Below are 23,649 nucleotides of genomic sequence, written 5' to 3'. Positions count from 1 at the left end.
TTATTACACCTATTAACTAGGGTGTATGATTGAATAATGGTGTTCAAAATGATATATATTGTGTTGTCGGATTGTTCCTTTGTATTGCTTTTGATTATTGATGATAAAATGAAATTAATTGAAAACCATTATTGTTTTACAAACTGTTACCAATGTATGTAATTGTTTTAATTGTAAAATTGTGCCGGCTTTTATTGCATCGATTGTCGGTTTGTTTGTTAAATATTACGTTTGATTAAAGGTGTAAATGATGAGTATTTGTTTGGTATGTTCCATTTATGTTTTTTGTCGGTTATTTAGCAATTCTTAACGAAATTATTGCAAAAACGTATATAAGTGCTATTATTGTGTTAATTGGTATCATAAGTCATTTTGCTGTCTATGTTATACTTTGGTTACTAGTTCTATAATTGTGCTGGGAAATTTGGTATTATATTTGATGTTACTTGCGTTAATCGTAAATAAATTTGTAAGTGTTTGTGAATTTGTGATGGAGGAGGACAAGTGTTTAGTGTGTAAGAATGCCGTTCGCTCGCTGCAGCATGGCATCACATGTGACGTTTGCGACAAATGGCAGCATCGCACCTGCAATACAGGTAAGTGTTTATTCAAATACTTACAATAAAAGTTAAAATTCTCTCGCGAAACATTGTAAAAATGCTTTCAAATGAGAACTTAGACATTAAATGCAAACGTGAATTAATCTAATTGCCTTATTACAATTTGTTAATCTGGTTAGACATATGTATTTTACAACCTGATAAAGGTCATAAAACCGGGCATCGGTGCGGGTGCTATTCAATGGCTTCACTCGATAATTAAAGACGGGGTCGTATTAATTAATTAATTTTTGATATTGATTTTATTATTTTAGTCTCATCCATATTTATATTTTTCATAATTTTGATTATATAAAACATTAAGATGATGATGCAATACAGGTTAGTGTCAATGCCAACTGACTAGCTAAGATTATCGACAAATAAATTATTTTCCTAAGTAAGGCTGAACATGGGTCTAATTTGCAAAATTTTAAATTTATTTTCTTGTCATGGTTATAATTTGCAATTTTTTAAATTTATTTTATTGTCAGTTCAAAGTTTACTGATTTATCAACTTTATTCTACATTTTTTGTTACCTGTTAACCCGAATACACACCACACATGTATTTAACAACCTGATAAAGATCATAATACCGGGCATAGGTGCGAGTGTGCTAGACAATGGCTTCATTCGATAATGATTGACGGGGTCGGAGTAATTAAAGAAAACAACATCTGTTTAATGCATTAACGATGTGTAAACATCGTCAAGTTAGTTATTAATCAATCGACGGATATTCATTCACGTTTAAGGTAATTAAGTTTTTACACAGGCCGTAAACACCCATACGTATTATTAAATCTAAACAATGTTAAAAACTACATTATTTGTGTATCTGTGTATGCGTAAATAGTGACTTGAAATAAACTGCGTTATTAGCAAAATTACTATATCTATACATTTTAGTCGCGCTCTGTAAAAATGGAGTTTAATGCATGTGCGAAAAGTATTTTTAATTTTTTTAAAACTATTTACATAATGAATTAAGTATTTGTATATCAGTTACCGTTATATTTTCCCATTTACAGAAACAGACAATGAAGCAAGCTGTGCGGCGATGCAGCGTGCGACGGAAAGCGTTCATGTGTACCGCGTCGGTCACGCAAGAGGGTGACATATTTCAAGCGAAAGGGACGCACACTCACGCTGCTGACCCTTCGGTGCGGAAGAAAGTGGAATTGAAACGTAATGTAAGTTAGAATGGCGTGTTTATATATGTACTAAGTTTTGATAAAATAGACAAAATGAAACGTAATATAAATTATTGATATATTGATGTAAAAAGTTAGTTAATCATATCTTGTTTAGTTGTATATATAAAATGTACGATGTTTTGAGAAAATATAGAATATATGTATGTTGTAATCTTGTTCAGTTGAAGACAGATCAACGAAGTGGGCCCGAAGACCACGTATGAGAGACGGGAGGCCGTCCACGCCCTGATGAGAAAGTTGATGGCCGTTCCCTTTCTGCCGGGAACTCATATTCCGCGTGCATTCAGCAGGTACAATTAATGTTTCCAACATGTTTACACGTTCTAGTATATATAATAAGTGGACATTAAATAAACTTTTAATTTTCAAATAATTGTGGTAACACATGCTTATTTTATTAAGGTTGGCTGAACGCGCGACGTCCATGGAGACGGAAGCGGTGTTCTCCTACATTCAGTCCTCCTGGCTTGACAGTTCAATGTGGGCACCGGAAGAGTGGTCTGTGTACCGACAGACTGTCAGAACGAACAACGACACAGAAGGTTTGTGATGCATTCAGTCTGTCTGTATATTGTATGTTCACTAAATATTTTTTGTAAGTACCTTAAAGTGTACGTAATTTTATTTTCATTGTGTTACTAAAGCGAATTAAAAATTATATTGCATTGTCTTATTAGTGTTTTGTTTTTAAGGGTGGCACCGTCGGTTGAGTTTGCAGGCAGCCGACCACAAGTGCTCCTTCTATGTGTTGGTACCTCTCCTGCGGCGCGAGGCCGAGTACCTGCCAGTGCAGGCCCAGCTGGTGCGAGAGGGAACCGGGCGGGTCCGACGCAACGTCTATGTAAATCTTGACGAGCAGCTTGGCCAGCTCTGGGAAGAATACGACCAGCGGGAACTGACCACCGAGGATTTCCTCACCAATATCGGGGAGATGTATGCCTTCTGAATCGTCGCCTCTTGATGATGATGATGATAATGCTGGGATATATAAACCTATCACCACATGATGATGATTATCACGTTACGTTGATGATAATTATGATGAAAATTATTATTATTATGATGATGAATATGATGTAATTATTAAGTTACAAATAAATTATGCAATTATAATGATGATGATGATTATTATTAGAGTGATTCTTTTGATGCTGAAGATTATTATGCTGCTGCAGACTATGGTGTATTTATGCTGATAATTATAATGATGATGATTTAAATGCTGATGTTTCTTATGCTGATTATTATGATGATGATATTTTTGATGATCATTATTATTATGCTGATGATTGTGACTCTTAAGATGAATGATGATGATTTATATTTATATGATGATTATTATGATGATGTAATTGTATTATTAATAAAATAAACAACTTGTATGCAGTAAATTATGTAGTATGTAATTAGGTTAAATTAATGTATTGTGTTGTTAAGATGTATGTATTCCTTATTGTTATAATTTTAAAATTATCAAAATAAATGTAATATAAATTATTTTATAGTTTGTTTTATTTTCAAAGCCGTCTCATATTCTTGTATCTATTCTTCTCATTTCGACGACGATATAGACGAGTTAATTGTTGTTTACATTCGGGATTTTCCGCGCATGCGCACTGACTGGTTGGCAAAAACACTGGTTACAGTAACGTTAAACATGTATAAAGGGCTTTTGTTTAGTAAATAAATTGATAATAAAAACGAAATAAACATTAAAACTCTTAAAAAAAGTGCACATATAGCATATTTAGTACCAAATAAATGTATATTCACAAATAAAATTTCCTCTTCATAAAAATACGAAGTAGTTATTAGCATAGAGTAAACGTGATCGGAAGATTAAATACTGACAATTCCACAAAACAAAACAATAAATTAGCCGTATTCTTTCTGATAATAAGACTTGAATAAATTATATTTCAGCACTAATAAAATATATATTAATTGTATTATAATTTTAAGTGGTGTGGATAGTGTTTTATTTCATCAGCGATCGATCGAGTCAGAGGTGCATTTAATCAATTATAAAACAAAGCCCTAAAAAGCGGAATACAGTACTATTTTTAAATATTGTGGTAATTTTCTTTTACATTGAATGAATTTACGTTTCGTTTACATTGAATGAATATAAATTCAATTTACCATACAAACGGAAAACCCTGCATATTAATTACGCAAATTTAACTGTCTATGCATGCATATTGAAATCTCTATTAGTAATAAGGAGTGATAAAAATATAGCATTTTATGATAAATGCGTATATTTAATTTATCTAACGGCCCCTTTTGTGACTGCTTATGTTCATGATCGTGTTTCGGACCCTGCAGTAATGTACAATCTTTACACATAATAGCGGAGTTTACTTTTGCCGGTACCCGTTAAATACCTTAATTGCATAGCAGTAAAATTGCACAATATTTAAATGTATAGTTATTAAACAATGTATTATTAAGTTTAACTGGCTAATAAATATATACACTCGTTCCTATTAATACATTTCCGACAAATGTCTTCATTTTTGTTAAACTGTTAAAATATTTCATTAAAAACATTAACTTATCAGTATTTTTTAGCTTTAAAATGTGGCTTAAATGATTGCTCAATATGCCAAGAGACGACATTGAGGTTTCGTGACTTATGTTTACTGACCAGACACTCGTTTGCAACATGTGGTTTATGCAGGGGCCCAAGTATAGGTCCTTGGGTTTATGACACCATGTTTTCTTTGTAATTGTCTGGACAGTATCCGATCATAACGAGTTAATCGGTTTGTGATAACAAAGGTGCAATTAAACACCGGGATATAAATGCTGCAACAAAGAGTGCCAAAATTAGTGTGAACAATTAAAGAAAACAATTACATTAAACAATAGAATTTATTGAATGCGTAAGAAGGTAAGTTTTTCCAGACACATAAAGGTTCAAATCAGTTACCCTATGTCGCGTACATACGATTGACCTATTCGTTGTTTGTTTTAATCCTTATTTGTTTTCGTTCATTTAATTTTATTTATTCTGAAAGAATTTCAATTTCTGAGATTTTTTAACTAAAAATGGTCGCGATGAAGTGCCAAGTAGAGAGATTTTTGTTTAACCACATACCGAGCTCTTAGATTGTGTTCCACTCCCGAGTTCGTTGTCAGTAAAAACAAATAATAATAACAACAATATAATCGTTCCAAAGATGCATTTCCTTGCATGCTAATGTTTTATTCAGACATAATAAGTAAAATTATATTTGATATTGTGCATGATTATCATTAAAAACGAAGATTTCGTCAACCTTCTCTATATGCGCTTATATAAATTGCACCTCTTTTGCCAACCAGTGGGCGGAGTTTAAACTTTGCAGGTGCGTGTGACGTCACGCGTTAACTCGTCTATACCTGAAGCAAAAGACAAAGAGAATCTTTTTTCAAATGCATTGATCCTCAATAAAGATTATATATTACTGTAATAAACAATATTCCATAGTTGTAAAGAGTTTCGACCAACATATTTGCAACTATTAATTCAAATAAAAAATGGGGCCGAAAAAGCCTGGTACCTGGGCCGAAAGAGCCTGAAATTGGGGCCGAAAGAGCCTGAAAAAAACCGGGGCCGAAAGAGCTTGGGGCCGAAAGAGCCGACAACCTAAAATTTGACGTTGGTTGTGCACTTCCGGTAAATTGAAAACGAAAGTAGATTTTTAGAAGTATTTTCGTTTTAGCAATTTGCTAAATGGTTATGCATGTTTATCATCTAACGATTATGTGAATGGCAACGATGACTACACAACATATTGTAAGCCAGTGATTTGTACATATTTGTATTATACATCTTTTCATTTAATCAGCATTGTTATACTAAATATCTTGTTTCTTTCACGTCGTTCAGCCTCAGGTAGCAAATCACGATAATTTCCGTGAGAATATTGAGCTTTTTTGCATCAGTGGGTGAATTTAGTCCCACATGAACGGCACTAAAATACGTTAAAGAATCATTTAAATAATAATTCCGATTGGATTCATTTACCATATGCGTATGGAAATTAGCACTGGCAAAATCAAGCAGATCATTGTGTACATGAATTTGATTAGAATACGCATACATACTGCGCTACTTTGATTAGGTAGGGCTAGTTTTGAGACTGATGCATGATGTTGATCAATGACTTCTTGGTCATCAGTAGAATGTGTACTGTAGAAAGAACACATCAACAGTTTTTTCCTGCGATTTCCAGCCTTAGTAAAACAATCTTGACGTTATAAGACCATGTTGTTGGCTGTTTACGCTAACCAGGGTATTCATAACTGCTATTAGAATAAATCTGAACGTAATTTTGGTTTATGATCTCTGGAGAATAGCTGAGTCACAGACTGTGGAGTCCAGTTCTGATTCACATACACATCATTGCCACATCTGGGTGTGTTTCTGTAATGGATCAGGGAACAATACATATAGAATTGTTTGTATTGGTCCCTGAATGGACTTAGCTTTTGATGACTTTTACAGTTAATATTAAGAATGTTCATGGGTAGTTGGGTATTGGTTTTTTCCTTAACTTTGGATGATGTTGTTGATGATAACCTGATCAAAATCAGTGACGGATAAAAAGTTGGTCGATAAACTGCATTGTGTCACATGGTTGACTTACACATGATGTAGAGAAGCCAATAAGCTTGCTGTAGACATCAACACATTTGATGTGGCACCAGTATTTACATGTGTCGCATTTAGCTCTCTATGGGTCATATATAGCTACTGGCCTAGGGGAGATGGCGCGTGGATCCTTAATGCATATAGCTTGTGTATGAAAATTAAATTGAATCTGAAGTATGAATATCATTACCTGACATTAGAAACACCACTTTTTCATGTACAATATTGCATTCATTTGAAAATGCAACTCATCAAGCAAATGTATACGTTTAACATAGATTTTCCAAACACAAAATGGGCAAGATTAGTAATTATTAAGGGTTATAAATCACAAACAATACTAGATTTAAATCACTACAGAGAGTTTCACCACATTTTCAAGGTTTATTAACAATAACCACATCTCAGCAGCTATCTGGAGAGCTTCTTGTAAGATAGCAGCCTCATTTTTTGTTAATAACAATCAACAGTTTGTCGAAAACTATTTGATTTTTAGTCCAAGTCTAATGTTATTAATGTTGAAGCAGGCCAAAATCATCCGAGTTATTGTTGCTTGCTTTCAGAAATGGAATTAGATCATGATAGAAACTCCATGTGAAATATGCATTGTTTCATATTTTGACTGAAACGTTATGACAGCAAATTCAGACCAAAAACACAAAAAACACCACCCTTGTCTTTGAAAGACTACAGTATCGGTAGTATATTCAGTTATCCCTGTGTGAGAGGTTATGAGTAAATACCGTAACAGTTATACAATATGTGGGAACTCGTGTATTTGTAGGCAGAAATTTAGTTAATATTGCAGTTGTGCTTTTTATGTAAACAAGCATGTGTTTATGCAAACTTATGAATCAAAGAAAAAAATAGCGTTCGCTTTCCGCGGTTAAAATGACATTATTGTAAATACATATACACTATACAAACTGTTGGTTGTAACTCAAGTTAATTAAAAAAAGAATCTTATCATCGCAATTAATTTAAATAACGAATTTGATTATTTTCATTGAAGACAAAAACGATAGAGACCCTTGAGGATATCAAGAAAATGCAGAAGGAAATTATGTCTCTCCTTGACCGAATCGAACAACGAACTGGTTTGTACAATATTATGTGACTGTATATTGACTTTGACCCAGCAATGTTAATATGCTTGTCTTCTAGTCCTAAACGTTTTGTATTTTCAATCAGTTGTCACTTACAACTCTGCTGAACCTGCATTAACAATTTTGCACCTTTCACAAAAAAGGAATGGAAAGCACCAGTGTGATTATATAAAATAACTATAGTAAGAGCTGCTGTTACTTGACTACTTTCGTATGCTGCAACATTATGAAGACTAATCAAGTGTCGCAAACCTTCAATAACCTGTTAATGTTGGGAATTCATATCAGGTAAAAAAGAACCCGTTGGATTTTCAAGACATGTACAAGGACACGAGGTAGTAGACTCGAATGACAAAATGGGGATGTCTGTAACAGAAAGCATTGAAGATGACACTCGTCAAGTCAAGAATGAAACGGGTACATTTTATATGGATGTAATAGAAAATGATAACACCTGGTCGCATTTCGGAAAAAAACTTTTCTTGGATGCTCGAGCATAGTAGGACAATGCTTTTTTGTAACATATCATTTAGTATTCGAAGTGATTTGTCTCAAGATTTTCAGTTGAAAATATTTTTACAAGTACGAGCCATATATATTGCCTAAATATTTAACACTATACACAATACATTATTTATATGCCATTAAAGATCATGTCATAAAACATTGTTATGCTTACGCACATTTTATGCTTGGCAGATAGTGGTGCAAGACCCAAAATGAAGAACAAAGCTTCAGCTGACTTCCGCGTAGTTGAAGAGGACTTTCAACTTTCTCAAGAACAAGCAAATTATGGTAAATCACTCCGGAGGAATTTTGTATCTTTACATCAAGATAACAGGCTGTCAGTGAAGTTTGGTTATTCTCCGATGGAAGGCAAAGTAGGTACAATAGCGCATCAGACCAAAGAGTCAGAACCTGAAATATATGTAAAACCCTCGCATGGGCTTCAAGGTGACGCATTAACGTACCCTACAATCCAGAAAGTGACAGACTGTACTATTCATACTGTGGCAAATATACATGCTGAAAAGATAGAATTGGCAAATGATTTTACTAATTCATCTCCATGCACAAATGAAAATACTGAATCTAATGATCCAGAGTCACCTCCGTCGACGCAAAGTGGAGACACATCACATAGCACAGAATTAACACAGTCTCATAGAAAAAATGAAAATGCAGAAAAAGGTTCTCAAATAACCAATTTGCCGACGGCTGAAGGTGAAGAATTATCACAGTCTCATGGAAAACACAAGAATGCAGAAACAGGGTCTCAAATAAGCCATGTGCCGGCGGCTGAAGGTGAAGAGTTAACACAGTCTCATGGAAAAAATAAGAATGCAGAAAAAGGTTCTCATATAAGCAATACGCCGGCGGCAGCAACACGAGAAGCTGAGTCGACACTTGCTAGATCACTAGTGGAGAGCAAATTACTTGAAAATCAAAGTGAACCCAATGGTGCAGCTGCTGGAAAATCCGACAGCAAAGACGAAGGTCAATCAACAGATGGCGACTATTCCGAAGACATGGGTATGCATTCAAAAGTTTTGTTACTTTATTCTGTTTACATAAACATATCGTTTAGTTTCTGAACGTCATGATTATGTTTTAATAAGTTTTGTTTTCCTTAATGTTTATGTCGACAAATGTAAACCCAAAGGTGCAATTGCTGAAAAATCCGACAGCGAAGACGAAGGTCAATCAAAAGATGACGACCCTTCCGAGAACATGGGTATGAATTCAAAAGTTTTGTTACTTTATTCGTATATACATAAACATATGGTTTTGTTTCTAAACGTCATATTTATGTTTCGATAAGGTATGTTTTCCTTAATATTTATGTCGAGAAATGTAAATAAAAAACAAGCGATGTCGAAAATGTTTGAGACTGAAGCCATACTTAAAATTCTTTAGTACGTGAATTAATTGTCGTTTTTGTATGAATTAATGACTCAATAAATAATTAAACCTGTAATGAGTTACAATAACTAGTAAAACCTGTAATGAATTAAGCTAATATGATACATGTTTATGCTGTACATACTCACATCATTGTTTTTGACTCTCGACACTCTTATTTTGATCCAGGAAAGAGTGCCTTGGGGATTTGGTCAAATGTTATTGCGACATCACTGGCGTCAGGGGAGTTAGCAGTATGATGGCCTTTTATGTCTTAATATTTCACAAGTTAACATGTTGCAGGTGTATTAAATTTAGCTGCTCTGGTGACCAGGTCTCAATATCTCAATAACTGCTTGCCGCTTTTCTTACTAATTACACTGTTCCGTATTAAGAAAACATAAGATATTATCTGCGTCATGCGAAAAAAGTTTTTTTTGCCATGTGCAGCAAACATAGACCAGCCTGCGCAATCACAATAGACATGACGCTGCTCATATATATCAAAGTTAAAATAAAAATATAAACATATGATAGTGTTACCAGTCTGTGTAAACACTGTTTATGTTTTTTATTTATGTTTACCTAAAGGTAAAACTTGCCCTGTAATATTTAACGCTACATACTATTAATTGAGTTTGAGATGTAACTCAACTACCGGTATATGCCATACGATTATAGTATGATTACACGTATATTGTCCGTGTTCTCAACAATGTTCAATAGTTCTTTATTTTTGTAGATGACAAAGGAATCCATGACAAAACTGCTAAAAGATAGTATGAAACAGATGGGGTTACCCGATAGTGAAATCATTGACCATAGTATTAATGCTTATTTTGAGGCTTCTATGACGCAAGACGGGGAATTCGATTTGGGCAAAGCGGTAAAGATGCTCTCTGTTCTTTCTAGTTGTCCTCTCTTGCATTTGGTAATTCCGTCCGATTCTTTGTATAAATAACCAGAATCCAATGTGGTGACACACATTTGGATGTTGAAACCTATAATCGTACAATTGACGTCCTCTCTAACGGGATAGAAAAGGCTATCGTTGCAATGTTTAAGAAATACATGTTGAACAAATGAAATTTGTCCATAGGGCACAGTTTACCCCCCTCATTCCACTTTGTCTCAAAACTCCACATATGTAAAAAAACACTAAACCTTAATCTGAACATCATGCAGGTAGACTCACACGCCTAAATTGAGGTAAATATGTGAGCATTTGGCAAAAAAATTCCGGAAAAGTGTTATTATAGAGAAAGTTGCACAAGGCCCGTAACTTTGGACCGGAATGAAAATAGCACTTAAACGGCAGGTCATGCAGGTAGACTCACACACCAAAAATAAGATCAGTATCAAAAATCATTTTAGAAAAAAAATCCGGAAAGAATTATATGCAGAAAAGTAAAAAATCAATAGACCAGAACAAAATTCAAACATGATCTGTAAGTTATGAAGACAAACACACAGATCAAAAATCAAGAAAAGTTCTGCAAGCGTTTGGTAAAAAAGTCCGGAAAACTGTTATCGTAGAGAAAAATGTGCAAGGCCCTAATCTTTATCGAATATCAATGGACCGAAACAAAATTCAAACTTGATCTGTAGGTAATGTAGACCGACTCATACACTAAAAATCAGGTATATTTCAGTAAGCGTTTAGCTTGAGAACGAAACTCAAACTTGATCAGTAACTAATGCAGGTAGACTCGCATACCAAAAATCTGTTTAATATCTGAGAGCCTTTGATAGAAAGTCTGGAAATCTGTTATTGTAGAGAAATTGTTACGTCCAAGGCGTGTTACTTTGTAAAAAATCAATGGTCCGGAACACATTCCGAACTTGATTCGCACGTCATTTAGGTAGACTCATACACAAAACCCGGAAAAGTATTAAAAAAAGAAAATTTCTAAATCCAAGCCCCTAACTTTGCAAAATATCAATTGGCCGGAACAAAACTCGAATTTATCTGTAACTCATGCAGGAAGACGTATATACTATAAAAAAAAAACAGTTGCATATCAAGATGGACAGTCCGAGTGCTTTTTGTTACCCTAAATGCAGGCATAAGCATTACACACAATATGAAAACACTCAAAGGCTCTCATTCCACCTTCATTCAGTACACTGCTTATGCTTTTTTTCCGCGGAAAAGTTTATGTATACACTATGCAATTCAAGCTTAACATTTGTAGCAATAAATGAAACAAAGGCAGGTAAAGTATGAACTTAAATTACTGAAAATGTGGTGAAGGATATCTTTTATGTTCCATATGGTGTAAGTCAAGATGCAAATATGCAATCCTTTCAATAGGCATAATACACAGCATATTTGTAACAAATGTTTATTTAAAAAATGAATTTGTCACATTCCCCAAAATATTGTTTTTTTTTTACAAAAAGGATGATACAACGACTGAAAACGTCCCATTTTATTATTGAATACCTTTTCACTGTGTTTTCCACCATGTAACATAACGTACCTACAGGGCTTTTTCTGAACATGATGGGACTGTGGCCCATACCCGGCGAATTAAGGCATACATTTACTTAACATTTGGAAAATGCATTATTGTTTTGATATATAACATTTGAATACTGTTGAGTATATGAAAAACTTTAAGTATATCAATTTAATCTTTAAATCACTCTATTTCTACACTTAACAGCTTTATTTCCAAACATCTGAGAGAACAAACCCTAAGTTGGGAATTTTAAGACTGGGTTTGAAGAGGGGAGGGGTTAAGGTAAGGTTAGGTAACTGCTTTATATTGGGAGCATGTCTGAATAACGGCTATTTAATAACCAAAAAAGCCTGCACTACTTTTCTTCTTGGATGTATAGAAAGATGTATTGTTGCTGTCATCAACGCGTTTGTTTATGCCAAGTTGTATCTTTATACATGTAAAATGTCTTTAGTGCAGCCAACTGTATAAAATACTATACAATTACAATCTTAATGCTTAAAAGATGAAGCATTATTTGAATTATTTGAACAAAAACTTGCTTTGAAAGATATAGAATGTGCAATAAAACCGCATGACCGCCTCATTTAGCTTATGCCTGAAACCACTTCATAATACTATATAAAGTATGTATGCATGATTTTCTCTACAATGTACATGCTTGTATATATATTTTTTTTTTCAATAATGATAACTCATACGCAATAATACCTTTTTGATTTATGTTATAATAATCGTTCTAAACTTTTTACATTAAATTCTCGTGGAAGTTGTGATATGCATGGCTAGTTTGCATAAGTTGTACATGTAGTAAGTGATAGTGTGATTCTTTTCAACGCTGTGTACTTTCTTATGTTTCACACTGGTTCGGTTACCATTTTAGACTAAAGACATGATTAACTTATAAATGCATTCATAATTAATTTAAAAATCACCTTAAACTTTTGAGAGGTTCAAGAAATAATAATAAATAATTACACAATATAATTGTTTATGATATGTAAACTATGATATCCTATCATTAAATCGTGCAACGCAACACAATGGGTCTGCAGTTTCTACCTTTTAATTATATCTGTGTCATACATTAGTACAGTTCTAAGTTAAAGTAATATTACTAGTCAAAATCAACGAATATTTCGCAAAATATTTCGGTGTGCTAACATCCTAGTTGAATTGTAAACCACAAAAAGTCGCGTGATCCTCCACCCTGTATAGCAATAGCCAAACTTCAACGCTAGATGTGGAATGGTAACATAGATTGAACGAGATAACAAATGCTCGTTTTTTTTTTGTGGCACAATATATTCCATTTTATTTTCCCGTAACGATATCTATTCATACGACACACGAACACTAATATGGTACATGAGCATGTGTTGAATATATTGTCCCACAAAAACAAAAAGAGCATATAATTCGTTGATTTTCAGTAATTATGTTACTTTAACTAATGGTTAAGTTTCCTTTAAAGCATTGCTTTTTTGTCAAACAATGTAAGAAATGAATGTGCATATATTGTATTTCACCTTATTATGTAGCTAACTCCAGAAGGCATTTCGGAGATTCTAAAGGATGCTGTGGCACGGTCTGGCATAGAAGATAATTCGCTCGTTGACCAATTTACTACTGGATTTGTTAGGGCGACCTTCACTCCAGAAGGAAAGATGGACCTAAGAAAAATGGTGAAATGTAGAATAAGTGACTCCGTCGGTATTCACAACAGTTTGATACTGATGATATTCAAAGTGTTATTTTGTTCTTCACAATTATATGGCTTTTCCGGAATTTGATTATATAAAAAAAAATAATTTGCAAATTTTGTCCCGAGATTAGTAATTTCAACCTTGATTAGCCACTTAAATTAATGAGAAATTCGAAAATTATCATTTGTTTAACAATACCTTAATTAATGCTAAATACATGCACTTTGAAATGTTCAAGTTTTATATCAAAACCCATTTATTTGCACATTAATATTTTGAAGAAAAAAACACAGATGGTTGTTGTTGAGACCCTAAGCAATTTTGAGGACTAGGTTAAGTAAAGTTAGAAAGACGATCCTTATAACAAGATTTCCTTATAACGATAATAGAAAAAAAGTATCATACCGACAAAACATTTAACACTTTATCTTTTGAACTTTTGTAGGAGGAAAAATTTGAACAAACTGCCAAAGGAATACTCGGTTTTATATTACCTGGGATAGACAGGTAGGGTTTATTTTTATGCACCCGGTAGGGTGGCATATAGCAGTTGAACTGTCCGTCAGTATTTCAGTCAGTATGTCCGTCCGTCCGAAACAAAAACTTTAACGTTGGCCATAACTTTTGCAATATTGAAGATAGCAACTTGATATTTGGCATGCATGTGAATCTCATGAAGCTGCACATTTTGAGTGGTGGAAGTTCAAGGTCAAAGTTATCCTTCAAGGTCAAAGGTAAAAAAATAATTTTCAAAGCGGCGTTCTCATGAAGCTGCACATTTTGAGTGGTGGAAGTTCAAGGTCAAGGTCATCCTTCAAGGTCAAAGGTCAAAAAAAATAAAAATTTTTTTTTATTATTTCAAAGCGGCGTTCTCATGAAGCTGCACATTTTGAGTGGTGGAAGTTCAAGGTCAAGGTCATCCTTCAAGGTCAAAGGTAAAAAAAAATAATTATTTCAAAGCGGCGCAATAGGGGGCATTGTGTTTCTGACGAACACATCTTGTTTTGGATATAATAACAAGTTTTCTAATTGTTGTACAACGCGGTCTGCAAATGAAGCATGCAAATGTGAAAGAAGGATATTTAAATGAACGACAGAAGGAAAAAAAAACAGATATATTTTGTAACGCAGTGCAGAGATGAGATATATGCTCAAACATGTTCCTACTTAATGATTCCTTAATAATAAACTATATGATTTCACATATTTTGGGCTATGGTAAGCTTGCAAAAGGAAAAAGTACTCTTGTTGTTGCTGGCAATATTTCTCTGGCCCGTTAGCCCTTTTTTATCATTACAGTTGAGTCTTTATGTTAATTATTTTTCTTGATGTGTTGGTCCATTCTGTAAATGTAATCGATATAAGCAGAATAGTATGCACTACAATAAAACAAAATAAATACCAAGAGACACGTTTGATAAAATATATACTAGACAGGTGAAATTAAAATATTGTCTCAAACCAAAAGGGGCACTGATTAAGATTAATTAGAAAATCTGTGTGCTTTTGTAATGACAGGTCAAAACGTATTTATAAAGCAATTTTATTGAAAAATTATTCCGTTTGAGACTCAATGCAACAATGATGTTGTATGATGATTCAGCAGATTCGACCCTTTAACAAAAAGCCATAAAATTTCTATATTCATATCTTGTGCGGATTTAGTTTTTCAGTAACTATTGTCACTGAACAACGCGATCTGTGCTTATAAAAAAGAAGTCAATAATGTATGTATATAAATCATATTCATTTAACATGATATAAACCAGCCATGAGAGTGAACCAGGGACAGACGTTTCAGAAGGTGACACTAGGGCTGCAAATAGAAGAAGCAATAGGCATCAGACTTCAAGACCTCAAGAAGGTATTCATGCATTTTCGGAAATGTAACTGGTTCAGGAAAAGTTAAGGTTGTGTTCTTTAATGCATTTTATGAGCCTTGTAGTTAAAGGGGATTGTCAATCAAACTGTTTGTTTTGTGAAGTTAAAAATAATCACCTTTAGTAATGTGTTATTTATTGTCACACAAGCTTCATTGTGATGTATAATGAGTGGGGCTTACTGTTGATAATTAACTCCAAACGCAATTGCATTTTTCTTTAGCCGTGTTTGTGGCATTTGATGATTTTTGAATGTCATTTGATTTGACTACCAAAGACGTGATATACCTTCATACTGTTGATGTTAGGATTCCGTTTACATTTGCATTTGCAGTCAAGTTGATCATTGTAGTTTCAGCTTAATCCTTAAGTACCTTTTATTTGAATCAGATTCCAGCCCATCAGAAGGGATAGACATTAATGTGTGGCTTGATTTCGCCGAGAAAGCAAAAAATGAAGGTAGACGTGCATCGGAACGACGATCCCCAGGCATGGATACACTCTTTTTGCTAGATGTGTCTGGATCAATGAAAGGTGCTGCATGGGATCAGGCCACTAGATTTGTAAAGAACTTCTTAGAATGTAAGTCAAATGATAAGCTTGATTATTTATGTTGCAGAACTATTCTTTATTTGTTTTTCGTAGCTTAACCTCCATTCTTTCCTTTCTGCCAAATTAATAAGTCATTAATTGTTACAATATTTTTTAAATAACTTCCAAGTTACCCATATTAAAGTAAAATTTTTACCAATACACATTACAGGCAGGTTAAAGCTTTTAAGCAAGCTAGTTTTTAAAAGGCAGATGACAAAAATATTTCAACAATGCCTTACAATTTTTACTCGTCTTTCAAACACATGCACTTGTTCTTCAAATATGTGTGAAATAAAGATTGCTATGGGCTGATATGACTTAAACGTTTCTTAAAAGTCAATACACTACAGTTCCGTCATATCAAAGAAAGCATGCGAAAATAAGACTTAATGAACAACATCACGTCATTGTGACTCGAGGAAGCCCGTGTTTGCTGATTATATTTGTTCCACAAAAACCCTGAGATCTTTACTTGTGTATACAAAAATTGTCGATTTTTCCTTTTTTAAACGTTTGGAAACGTGTTCTCTTAAAAGCCCACGAACACTCAAAATGAACGAATATTTCACACACTATTTTGAAAAAAAATGTTAACAATAAAAATATCAATGTTCCTTATAGCAATGGCCAAAATTTCAACGCTAAATGTTGTCTGATAACATAGACTTAATGCGATATAAAATGCTCGTTTTTATTTTTTTGTGTCACAATATATTCCATTTGAATTTCCGGCTACGTTATCCGAACATTTACGAGCGGACACGAGATGGGCTTCGGGCAGCTTCGTGAGCACGACTTAGTTCTCGTGAATACGATGTTTTCCGACGCTACCCGAAGCCAGTCTCGTGTTCGCTCGCTTTTCTAGTGCATATCCATTCTATAATCAGTTGCTCGTAATAATGGCAATTGTTTCGATTTTATTGACAATTTATGTCCGTTTTGAAGAAGTGTCAGTGTTTTAACAGATCTCTTAATTCATGCAATTTAGTCCATTCTTTTACCATATACTTAAGTCACACTTGAAATAGATATATTGAATATGTTTTTGTATTAAGTGCAAATCCACATTGCTCCAGTTTTTTGTCAGTATTGTCATTCAACATAAGTTCGTTATCAGTTGGTTGTCGGTGCATTCCCAGCATACTGTCAGACAGTCATTTTGTAAGGGTCTACAGAGGTTATTGAAATTATAAAGCTTGGGTAAAATCTGACCTCGTCTCGGGAGTCACCAATTATACATAGACTTCGGAAATCTCATTTCTCAAACCATGAAGCACATAATTTTCATGTTAAGCATAAGGTATTACATAAGAGATCATCTCTTAAGATTGTTCAAATTATGCCCTTACCTAAGGTCAGAACTAGCGTCGCCTCAGGTGAAACACGTTTAACATGGACTTCTAGAGGGAATACCTTACACAATTGTCTTGTCTGACACCAGAATCCCGAGGCTTAGGAAAAACCTTAAACGAATCTTCTTGTATAATACTGAAACCCATTTTTCATATTTGGTATGTGGTGTCTTTACGAGATTCTCTACACAGCTTGTTCAATATATGCCCCTGCATTCATAATTCGCCCCGTTCCGGTGTACATTATTTGTACATGAACTTGTATATATAGGGAAAACCTTTAAAAATCTACTTTTATGAAACCACAGAGCCCTTTGATTCAATATGAAGCATAAAGTAGATGTATTTTAAAATAACATGGAGTCAACAGTGGCCTCGACTCTGGGTCACCAGTTTTATATTTACTTATATAGGGAAAATCATGAAAACTCTTCTTGTGTAAAATTCTTAACCCAATGGCTTTCTATTTGGAATGCAGAACCAACAGCAGGTCCTTTATTTATAAAGTGCATTCAAATTACGCCCGGGGTATGAACATATAATATGAACATACAGGAAAATAAGTCTTCTCAGAGCTTTGAGATTTAGTTTGTAACTTCAGATAGTTGTCCTCCACACACTTTGTTAACATCATGCCTTTGGGGTCATGTCCCAGCAATAACATGATTACTGATGACTTATAAATTATATAGCTCAATAACATAAACACTCATCTCTTAATTAAAAAGGGGCAAGGTGTAAAAAGTGGGAACACCGTAATGTGGTCCTCTTCTGGGTTTGTTCAATGTATAACCATGTGGTCAAAAGTAGATAGGGGTCTCTTAGATTTGACTTCTGGGCTTCAGTTTCTCGGGTGAACGTTCAAGGATCCTCTGGGTCGTCATGTTTTTTTCTTTGAAATATTGGACACCCATGTTTCAAACATTCACACGTTGTAAGCAGGCAATATTGTGTTACCAATACTTTTCTTTTAATTAATCATAAAGTGCCATGGAAAGGTAAGATCAACAAGTCTTATAAAATATACTTTTATAGCCTTGTTTATATAAATAGGTCTCCAGGGCAGTCACGATCAGGCCTTCGAGCACGTGGCCTTGGTCACATTTGGAGGGGATACCTGCGTGCATCAACATCTCACGTGCGACTATGTGCAGATAGGAAGGAAACTTGGTATGCACGCATATATGGGAAGCGAGGCCTGGTATAGGGGAGATAATCCTTGGTTATGGTTAGGTTAGGGTTTTGGGTAGGGTAAGGGTTAGGGTTAAGGCTAACCCTAACCCAAAATCGACCGCTAACCCTAACCCTTACCCTAACCCTCTAACCCCCCATGCGAATTACAATACCAGGCCTCGCTTGTTGTCGTTGTCCGCTTCCCTGCTTCACGAACACATATATGACACCTGTTGCGTACCTTACTAATGTTCTTCAATGTACAGTTAAATCTTTCTACAATTATATCATAAGCGGAGACAGAGCATGCTTGGGTCATCATGATAACCTAACCGGATCCTGTATTTAACTGTATTGTATTGCGAAGAATATGGAATGTCTATTATCTAAAATCAGACGCTATGCAAACTTTTGTGTAGCTTTGTACAATGTGCATATGTTCACTTGTACATCAGTGCACTTTTGCACTTCGTACAAATGTTAAGCATACTTGGTAAGCATTCTAATGTTCATAAATATAAATGCATAGGGGAACTCTTTAGACATTATGAGTTGAACAAATGTATTGTAGTGATTTATCATAGTCAAATTACAATCAAAATAAAATCGTGATTAAATTAAACACTGCTTACGCATGAGCAACAGTTGTTGAAGCAGGGTCATCATATTGCAGTAACGCTAAATATGTGAATATACGATCACGTGTCGTCTAAGAACTAAGAACGATTGTAAGAGACAGTCGCATGTATGTAATACAGACCTTGATACTTGCAGATTTATTGAAGCCATCGGGGCCCTCCCCGCTGCTGGGAGGGGTTATCATGCTGGAAGCTGCCATCATGGGGGGAGGTAAGTGACTGGCTACATACACTATGATGTATTGAACCTAAGTGCATTTATCATAGTTCCGTCTTAATTCTATCATTACACAAAGTGATTGATGGTATATTTTTGAAAACGAAACCGCTGTGTTTATGAACTAGCTAATTCGTTGAATTGTTATCCTCTGCAAAATAAATTGTGTTTATGGATGGTTGCCCTTTGTAAGCACGCACCGCGAAACTCTGAACACAACAACTTATGGGATCGTTGATTGATAAACTGTAATAAAGGTTTAGAGAAACCTATAAAATAGGTTTTATAATAAAGATCAGCATTGAAAAGAAGTATAATTTTTTTTAGTATCAAAGGATACTATTCAAGGGTGGTTTTATTAAAAGAGTAAATGGAAGGACATTTGTTGTGCCTCACCACCCAGTTTTTAATTAATCTACCAAATATATCATAAAAATATCGTTTTCAGGAAGAAATGGTGATAAGTATGCTATTAAAAGGCATTGTGCAACAAAATCTGTGTTACCTTGACCTTGGTCATAGGAAATATGTCTTACATGTGTCTAACAGCCTGATAATGATGGGCAATCACATCAGGGCACTTCAAAATCCCTTGATATATGGTAGAATCCTAACAAAAAGGCATATTAATTCACAATTTTTAAAAGACCTCAGTATATGAACTTGGCTCTAGAGACCTGAACCCTACCTACTACACGCAGCCAGATAAATAAGAACAGTTGAAGAAAGTTTCAGAATCTTTTGATACATCGTTGAGTACGTAATGGCCAAATTTTGAATAAATAATCATTTTTTTTTAAATCTTTTACCTGAATGTGTTAACCTTGACATTTCCTCTAGGGTTATGGGTCTTGCAGGTAACTCAGTGCAAGAGGATTGAGAACAACTGTGGTAGGTTTATGGGCTGCGTCGCATATGTAATTGGAGAAATAGCTGAAGTTTCAATTATAACCACCCTCGGACTTCCAAATTATGGCTCCAGACACAATACTGTTCCGGACTGAAGGGAGGACGGACACACGAACGGACGGACTATGTCCAACACAATATACCTTCGTCTACGACCGGGGATACTCAATAAATAAAAATGTGTGCAGGTTATGATTTAAACGTGACATGAAATCATTCCGTGCGTCACCAGTACATTATATTTATGTTTGTAAAGTTTCTGCCAACTTGAAATAACATTTTGGTACTAAAAGCAACACAGGTATTACATCTGAGGATAGAAAATATAATGTTCTAAGGTAGTTTTATGTTGTTTTTTCTGTAGGTCAAATATTTGAGTGCAACAATTATAAAATCCCTCCCCGCGTTTTTCTAATAACGGACGGAAAGCCGACACTTTCGAGTTTCATGGATGGTGTGGATTCTGACAGATCAACTATATCTCCACAGGTTAGTTTTTTTTATATAATAATGACATGAATTGTAGAGTAGGAAAATTAAGGGAATAGTTGCAATTAACATACATGGGCGATGTATTAGAAATCTTTTAAATTCGCACTTACCTTTGAGTTGTTTTTAAAACATGGGGCTTAATTAATGGTACTTTTGACTCCCAAACAGGCCAAGCCATAAAGGCTGTTATACCTTACAATATAACTCTATGTCACATTTCATATTTGTTCCACAGATTGAACACACCCTGACGGACATTTTTATGTACATACACTTAATGATAACTTATGTTTTCTTTGTACTCATGGCAATGCCGATGCAAGCGTCTTTTTGTGTGTAGTTTATGTTAACATTTATCACGCAATAAAAGTAAAGAAATAAGCATGCATACATTATGAACATATTAGGTAGTTTTACAATAATATCTACTTTTAATGGTGTTACATATGATTTTGCACACGCTAACCTACGCTTGCATTTTGCAATTCTTACAGGAAAGAGAGGCGATTCTAAACGTTGTATTGCGAATCCATTCCTCGAAAATCAGATTTTATACAGTGCCTGTTGGCTCTGCAGACAAGGTTGGTAAAATGTGTTAGGGATTTACAACTCATCTATAAATCACGTTCTTTACATTCATTGTACTGTGTCATCATTATCATCGTCGTCATCGTGGTCGTCGTCGTCGTCATTACCACCACCATCTCCATCTCCATTATCATTATCATCATCATCATCATAATCATCATCATCATCATCATCATCGTCATCATCATCATCATCAATCATCATGGACTTCGATTCAGAACTCCTCTACCAATAAGGTCTGTTGTGGGCTGCTGAGAGTAATTTATCCATGGGTAGTCCACTCAATCAGATTATCGAACCAGCTTTTAACCTTTTTTTAACCTGTGTACTTATTTGTTATTTTATAATGACTCCTATAAGGGAGTTGTTCACAGATTATTTTTTTAATGTCATTAAATATGTTTAATAAGAATCTATGATGTCTTTAATAGTGTATCTATATATAATAGGAAGTAAAAAAGTTGGATGAAAAATATTGCAATCCCAGGAATATTTTAAAGAACAGTTTATCTAAATAGACACGAAATAATCATATTTCGTGAACATATTTCGTGAGAATGGTACATGGATGGGTGTAATACTCAGCGATCACACAATGTTATGCATATAGTTTTACAAATATAGCAATAATTACATAATTCTGACCTTATTTTCTTTGTAAAAAGATTATTACTAGTTAACACTATATATACTACATTTTCTCTTATTTTCAAGCATTTAACATTTAACATGACTAGCTTTCTTAATACAGTTTTGTTTGAACTATTAAGAAGTTTAATAAACTTGAACATATTTTGCCGGATTCTATAATATTTCGGAATTAATGCATTCAAACTCAAACTCAAACAATTTTAATAAGGCCACCGGCCAAAAAATACACAATATACACAAATTTTATACAATCACATAGTTGCCTTGTAACTATTTCTATCCATATTTAATTATACATTTTAAGATAAATATATAAATAAATACAAATTGATGTTGTTTCACATGTAGATATACATATAAATACAAAGTTATGAATTGATGTTGTTTAACAGATGGTATACAAAACTTGCGACTTTATGGATAATTGCATAATTATTTGATCCCATTAATGAATAAAAATCAGATATTGAACATCCACCATGGTACCAATTAAAAAGATATTGGGTACGGATGTCTGTGTTTAAACAATAGAAAAATGCATGAAATTCACAATCAATAACACGTATATTATTGTTATCACGACAAAAATAACATAGTCTATAATCAAATTGGATATTTGATTGTCCATCAATCTCAATATTTAATTTGTGATTAGAACATCTAAATTTAGAAAATGCAATTTTATGTTTATATGGTATGTTTTCTAAGGTAAGATATCTTTCAGTATTTAGCATTGTTTTGTAATACATGTAATGGTGACAGCGAGAAGAATTGTTTTTATCACTTTGCCAGTTTTCAGTATAACAATCAATAATACGTTGGCGAAAGTGTCTAATGAATAAATTAACATCACCAATTTCTTGACTTATCCATACATTTCCATAGCCATAACGAAATAGCATTGTTTTGACTTTTGAAGCCACATTTTCTTCCGGAGTCATCAAGCCCTTTAAACATTATATAACATTGTTTAGGGTATCTATGATTAGGCATAGTTAGTAACGTACACCAATATTTTATAAAATTGACAAAGTAGGTAACACATAATGGGAGACGTCCGCATTCACCATGAACAAGACATGTGTTAGTAGGTTTTTTAACATGCAAAATTCGTTTACAAAATTTGTTATGTACAACTTCAATTGAGTCAATACACTCGTAACCCAATATTTGTGATCCATAACATAGAATTGGTTTGATCATACTATCAAACAATATAAATAATTCTTTAGTCGGGAAATACCCAAATGATTTTTTATAGTTGTAAATAGAAAAAAAATGCTTTTTGTGCTTGTGCACTTAGTTTTTCATGTGTAGCGCTCCAAGATAATTTTGGTGTAACATTAATCCCATGTATTTATAAATAGATGTAGTATTTATTCGCGTGCCCCGGAAACTCCAATGTTCGTAATGTCTTAAAGGTCCACCGTTTCTAAATACAATTATTTCTGTTTTTTTAGATTAATTTCCATTCCAGTTAAAGCACAAAATTCGTCAATAACGTTTAAGTGCTGTT

The 23,649-nt window shown here is 34.0% G+C and overlaps 2 protein-coding genes across 6 annotated transcripts in view; both read left to right on the top strand.

The window, feature by feature from the left end:
- The first annotated feature begins 490 nt into the window (after positions 1–490).
- On the top strand, positions 491–2,996 carry LOC127878548 (uncharacterized). Its single transcript, XM_052425079.1, has 5 exons — positions 491–596; positions 1,633–1,714; positions 1,986–2,108; positions 2,221–2,360; positions 2,511–2,996. Exons 1-5 carry the CDS (start codon positions 491–493, stop codon positions 2,762–2,764), a joined length of 705 nt encoding a protein of 234 aa, XP_052281039.1. The 3' UTR covers positions 2,765–2,996.
- Positions 2,997–5,460: 2,464 nt separating this feature from the next.
- The window catches only part of LOC127876646 (uncharacterized), a 45,003-nt gene continuing 26,814 nt past the window's right edge, over positions 5,461–23,649 (top strand). For 2 of the 5 annotated variants that reach the window (XM_052421976.1, XM_052421975.1), the window contains exons 1-16: positions 5,461–5,602; positions 7,473–7,557; positions 7,855–7,983; positions 8,266–9,099; positions 9,230–9,301; positions 9,658–9,722; positions 10,211–10,354; positions 12,138–12,215; positions 13,475–13,618; positions 14,085–14,146; positions 15,409–15,503; positions 15,910–16,101; positions 18,519–18,635; positions 19,413–19,487; positions 20,767–20,891; positions 21,389–21,475. In XM_052421976.1, coding sequence (XP_052277936.1) covers positions 5,576–5,602; positions 7,473–7,557; positions 7,855–7,983; positions 8,266–9,099; positions 9,230–9,301; positions 9,658–9,722; positions 10,211–10,354; positions 12,138–12,215; positions 13,475–13,618; positions 14,085–14,146; positions 15,409–15,503; positions 15,910–16,101; positions 18,519–18,635; positions 19,413–19,487; positions 20,767–20,891; positions 21,389–21,475 — 2,331 coding nt within the window. In that variant the 5' untranslated portion in view covers positions 5,461–5,575. The remainder of the gene's footprint in view (positions 5,603–7,472; positions 7,558–7,854; positions 7,984–8,265; positions 9,100–9,229; positions 9,302–9,657; positions 9,723–10,210; positions 10,355–12,137; positions 12,216–13,474; positions 13,619–14,084; positions 14,147–15,408; positions 15,504–15,909; positions 16,102–18,518; positions 18,636–19,412; positions 19,488–20,766; positions 20,892–21,388; positions 21,476–23,649) is intronic. The other 3 variants (XM_052421978.1, XM_052421977.1, XM_052421979.1) reach the window with 3 other exon arrangements.

The sequence above is a fragment of the Dreissena polymorpha genome, chromosome 4 (genome assembly GCF_020536995.1).
Source record: "Dreissena polymorpha isolate Duluth1 chromosome 4, UMN_Dpol_1.0, whole genome shotgun sequence".
NCBI classification, from domain to species: Eukaryota; Metazoa; Mollusca; class Bivalvia; order Myida; family Dreissenidae; genus Dreissena; species Dreissena polymorpha.
Note: the sequence above shows the minus strand (reverse complement) of the source record. Positions and strands in the feature narration are given on the sequence as shown.